Below are 5693 nucleotides of genomic sequence, written 5' to 3'. Positions count from 1 at the left end.
TATTACCATTATGAGTGCTCTGCTCTGGGAACCAAACAGTTAAACACTGGGCGTTGTGAGATTTAGATTTTTCAATAAGTGAAACTGTAAAGTAAAATCTTCATATTATTTTGTGAGGAAAAAAGGAAGCAATATACTGTAGCATAATGCCTACTGACAGAGGTCATGTGATTATCAAAAGTACACTGAGAATAGCTTAATGATAATATCTTATTTAATAACTTGTTGTGTGTAAATAGAATGTTGTACATATGTATTGTTGTACTATTGTGGAGTGATCTCTATAGATCCATGTGACTCACCACAGTTTCTGGGAAGTGGGAACAGGGTCAAACATAGAATAAGTACCCTTAACGCTTGTTTGAGGCCTCTTGAGGGACACTTCAAGGACACTTTAAGGGCTAATACTATATTATGCTTATGTCCAGTTGGAGGTTCATCACTGCAATGTTGTTGGCAGCTGCCAAGCTATGGCTTTTTGGAAAGGTGAATGTGCGCTATAGATGAACTAAGGTCCATGAAGAGTTAAATACTGTGATGTAGATGCTAGGGTCTCTCAACAAAGGACTCCATACTCTGACATTAATCTTGACCATTTTATATAAGCTTCAGTGCTGCCATGAATATGCCAAATCAAAGTAGCAGTCTTTTGCTTTGCGATTAACCACTTATACTTATACTTACCTACTGTTGTATGACAAATTATTCTAGCCAATCCAAGCCCACAACACATCACAATGCAACACCTTGTGAACTTGTACTTGTAGATCATTATTTTAGAAAATTCTGTAAAATTGTACAAATGTCATTCATATATAATATTACGTTCATGATGACATGGCCAAAATAGGGACGCCAGGATGAAAGTGGTAAAAAGAAAAATGGAACCAATCCACATACTGACAGTTGACACTCATCCTTAACCACACGTTTCCCTTTTGAACTTGAACTCTGACATTTCTGTCATGACTTTTATTCTGTTATGACATATTTTTCCTTCCTGTCCACATTGAGTCAAGGCCTCTTCCGATCAATAGCTTCCAACCTTGGGGCGTTCGCTGCACGGTCCCTATGAAATATGAAACACCTCATTCAAAATGTACACAGCTACGCAGCTGTGCCCTCGATCAGATGAATCAATAGAATGAAGGTTGGTTAGATAGGTTTCATTTTTTTGTAGTTGTTGTCTCCGCCAGGCCGAAAGGCATGGCGAGAGAGTATGTTTTACCCTCCGTCCGTCCTTCCGTCCGTCCGTGTGTATACTGTCCTCTCCATTGTGAGGCAACAACAGTTTGACAGTTAGCGAACAATAAAGCTTTAAGCCAGTCCAGTGTTTTGTCTTGAAGTAGCTTTTACTTTGAATAATTTTGTAAAACTGAAAAATACAAGACATACAGAAACATTCAGTCAGTTACTTCAAATGTAAGCATAAAGCACTGTCCTGAATATTAACATCAACATGAAAACATAAAGCATTTCTTTTTCACATAATGTAATTTCTTTCTCTTTTTTATACAGGTTAGCAGATAACAAAAGGTAAGTAGTAGGTGAGTATACTAAATTAGATCTTCAAGGTACAATGAATCAACATCCATTAATTCAACCTAAAGCTACAGGTAAATGTATTACAATAACAGGTAGGTATACATTGTGTAAGTAGCATTTAAACAGAAACATGACCAAGTAACACAAATGCATCACAAAGCACAACTCACAGACATATGTTGACCAAGGCTGAAGAAGGTTTGTGGTCTGCAGCCAAACTGAGCTGCTTTTGGCTTTGCTGCTAGTATGCAAGCTGAACTCAATAGGGTCAATTGGCACTAATTGCCACACTGTGCTACACATAAACCAAGTGCTATGCATAAAACGTCCATCGGGTGGTGTAGTTTTCTAAACAGAATAAATGGGTTCCAGAACACTCCCTGCATGGCATAATAACATTCATGCCACTATTCTTAGGCACTATTGTCCTTTGTCATGTAAGAGCAAGATTACTTCACCCTGACTGGGTGTAAGTATTCCTTTGCGGTTCCTTGCTTGATTGTCCTTACTGTAACATTGCGCTTTGGGTTTCACCTGGGTGTCTTTGAGCAAGACAATGTCCCTCTCCTGAAGATTTGGCTTGTCTACCTCCCATATTCTCCTTGTCTGCAGAGTGGGCTCTTGTCTCCATTTCTTCCAGAAGGCATCCGCCAGACTCTGGACTTGTTTCCACTGGCTTTTGTAGAGACAACCCAGTTCAAAGTCTCCAGGAGGTGCTGGCGTCACACTTGCTTTCTGCGTAAGAAGCCTGGCTGGTGAAAGAACTTTAGGTACCTCAAGGTTGGAGGAAACCGGAACCAAAGGTCTGTTGTTCATCATAGCCATGACTTTGGCCATAAGTGTAGTTAGCACTTCATGAGTGAGACGTATTTTGGGTGCTGACCTGGTGCCATGGTCAGCTGGGTTTTGACCGGAGGGTACACAGTTCCACTGCTCTTCTTTGTGTTTGGGTAGTGATCTGCGTGGCTGAGGAAATGGCAAAGGAGTGTTTCCCAAGTCTTCGTTACCAGTGGTTTTGTGGGTCACTGTACTTTTCAGGCACCGTTTAGGGTTGAAAGGCTGCAGAGCTGAGAACTCATGTTTCTCTTTTGGGCAGATGATGTTACTACAGGGGCTGAGAAATGGTGCTCTACGCTTTGGTAGCACATTTGTCTTGTAGACGTTAACGCTTGCCGGCTTGTGAACTCTGCCGAGGCAGACCTCTCCCACAACTACCCAGCCCATATCCAGCCGCTGTGCATATGGTGTGTTGTTTGGGCCATTGCGCTGCTCCCGTACCTTATGTACGCTTAAAATGTCTCTGCCCAGTAGGAGAAGGATAGGGGCTTTAGGCTCAAGAGGAGGTATCTTGCCTATGAGGGGCCTTAAGTGTGGGAAGTGCTTTGTGATCTCAGGTGTAGGGATTTCGGATTTATCATCTGGGATCCTGCTGCATTCAATGAGCGAGGGGAGTGCTACTCGTGTCTTCTTGTCAAGTGACTCCATCACAAAGTCGTTTGCCTTTCTCCCTGCAGTTTCCGTTACACCTGAACATGTTTTCAGTGTGTAGGAAGTTACCTCTCCGCGGATGTTGAAGAGATTGAAAAATTCTGGCTTTGCCAGGGACCTGTTACTCTGATCATCAAGGACCACATATATTTGATGAGCTTTATCTGGGTTATTGGCTGGATAAACACTCACCAAGCTGATCTTGGCACAGGACCTTGGCCTGGGAGCTTTGTTGCAGATGTCAGTGCATTTAGCTGTGATTTCTTCATTTGTGTCGGACTCCCCGCCATACTCACTCTGAGTCGGGGGCACCTCTGTAAGCCAGGGAGCGGGCCCAGGGTGTAAGGCAGAGATATGTCTCTCACTGTCGCACTCCCTGCATTTAACCGTTGCCTTACAATCTTTTGCGATATGTGCAGTGGATGCACAGCATTGAAAGCAAATATGGTTCTCCTTCAGGTAAGTTTTCCTGTCTTCAATGGACTTCAGTCTGAATCCTCGACACCTGGACAATGGATGTGGTAAACTATGAATTGGGCAATGCTTATCAGGTTCCTGCTTTCTGCTTTCTGCATTTGCTGCAATGGTGGGGTTTGGTGATGTCACTTCGGTTTTCCTCACTGTAACAGGTGTCTTGCGTGCATTCCATCCAGGGGGTTCAGGCCGTAAGCCACTGGACATAGTGAAAGCAAAGCTCGGATCGTTACGTATCTTTGCCTGGTTGTTAATGAACCTCACGAAGAACCCAAAGGGAGGGAATGAGACCCGATTCTCTTCTTTATATCTGGAGCCCTGTACGATCCATCTCTCTTGCAAACCATAGGGGAGTTTCTCTATGATAGGATTGACTCCCATTGCTGTGTCAAGATATGCCAGCCCAGGCAAGCTGCCACTGGACTTAGCTGCTTCTACTTCCAGTAGTATGTCTCCTAGCTCCATCAGCTTTTGAGCTTCTTTGTTTGTTATTCTGGGGAAGTTCTCAATCTTCTTTAGCAAGGCATGCTCTATGACTTCAGGGGAGCCATAACAGTCCTCTAACCGCTGCTGTATCATCTGGACTCCTGCCTCTGGATTGTGTACGTGCGCTGCCCTGATACGCTTTGCTTGGAGGGAGGACTCAGGACCCAACCATCTCACAAGTAGATCGAGCTCTTCTCTTGAAGTCAGACAGAGTTCTCTGGTAAGATGCTGAAAGGACGACTTCCAGGCCCAGTAATTTTCTGGCCGGTCGTCAAACTCCAAAAGACCTGAATTCACGATCTCTCTTCTTGACAGGTACCGTACAAGATCAGTATTCTGAGATGTCTGTAATGCATGCTGGTGTATGGAGGAGGCATCATCTTGGTTGTGGGACATGCGGTTTGTCACCATTGGAGCATTATTGGCATGTGTTGATCTTAGGGCAGAATATTCTTGTCTATGGTTTGGATGAAGCTGCTGTGTTGACAGCTGAATTGCAGTGTTGATCGGAGCTGCTTGCGTTTGCTGAAGCTGCTGTGTTGATTGCTGTGTTGCAGCAGTGTTGATTGGAGTTAGGTGCATTTGCTGAAGCTGCTGTGTTAATTGCTGTGTTGCAGTGTTTATTGGAGTCGACTGCATTTGAGAATCTGGAAGATTTTGTAGAGCGTGCTCTTCCAAAGAATGTCTATCTACATAGTCTCTGGTACGCTGAGCTGCATCTTCTTCCTTCATCTCTATAAGATCACGTTGGTACACTTCCATATCTGCTGCTGCTTCATACACTTCTGCTTCCCTGGAGGCAGCTGTTGCCTCTTTGTGTTGCTGCAATACATGTAGCTCAGCTTCCATCATAGCCTTTTGTCTCATAATGCTGGCTTCTTGTTCAGCAAATTTGACCCTCACCCGTGCTGCCTCCGCTTTGGCTCTGAATTTGGTTGCAGCAGAGGCTGATGATCTTTTTGAACTCCCTGCCGAGAGAACTTCTGATCTTGTCTCATAGACTGAGTGCATTTTGCTCTTTGCACCACTGGGTGGTTCCTCTTCTGCACCTGGGTGCTGTTCCATTGTGCTGTAGTAGTGAGATATTCACAGTTGTTTTTATTCTTCGCCCGCTGCGCTGATGTCTTTTTACTATACTGTCCTCTCCATTGTGAGGCAACAACAGTTTGACAGTTAGCGAACAATAAAGCTTTAAGCCAGTCCAGTGTTTTGTCTTGAAGTAGCTTTTACTTTGAATAATTTTGTAAAACTGAAAAATACAAGACATACAGAAACATTCAGTCAGTTACTTCAAATGTAAGCATAAAGCACTGTCCTGAATATTAACATCAACATGAAAACATAAAGCATTTCTTTTTCACATAATGTAATTTCTTTCTCTTTTTTTATACAGGTTAGCAGATAACAAAAGGTAAGTAGTAGGTGAGTATACTAAATTAGATCTTCAAGGTACAATGAATCAACATCCATTAATTCAACCTAAAGCTACAGGTAAATGTATTACAATAACAGGTAGGTATACATTGTGTAAGTAGCATTTAAACAGAAACATGACCAAGTAACACAAATGCATCACAAAGCACAACTCACAGACATATGTTGACCAAGGCTGAAGAAGGTTTGTGGTCTGCAGCCAAACTGAGCTGCTTTTGGCTTTGCTGCTAGTATGCAAGCTGAACTCAATAGGGTCAATTGGCACT

General features: G+C 43.1%; 1 protein-coding gene across 1 annotated transcript; it reads right to left on the bottom strand.

Annotated features, from left to right (window-relative positions):
- Nucleotides 1-1280: 1280 nt before the first annotated feature.
- LOC311053711 (uncharacterized protein) lies at nucleotides 1281-4401 on the bottom strand. The gene is made up of 2 exons (XM_084069381.1): nucleotides 1716-4401; nucleotides 1281-1375 (listed from the first exon to the last, which is right to left on the bottom strand). The coding sequence occupies exon 1, from the start codon at nucleotides 4387-4389 to the stop codon at nucleotides 1966-1968; it is 2424 nt and encodes an 807-aa protein (XP_083925507.1). The 5' UTR covers nucleotides 4390-4401; the 3' UTR covers nucleotides 1281-1375; nucleotides 1716-1965.
- Between the last annotated feature and the right edge of the window lie 1292 nt (nucleotides 4402-5693).

Source organism: Gymnoscopelus microlampas (assembly GCF_963454915.1).
Source record: "Gymnoscopelus microlampas genome assembly, chromosome: 10".
NCBI classification, from domain to species: Eukaryota; Metazoa; Chordata; class Actinopteri; order Myctophiformes; family Myctophidae; genus Gymnoscopelus; species Gymnoscopelus microlampas.
The sequence above is the reverse complement of the archived record's forward strand: the minus strand, read 5'-3'. Positions and strand labels throughout refer to the sequence as shown.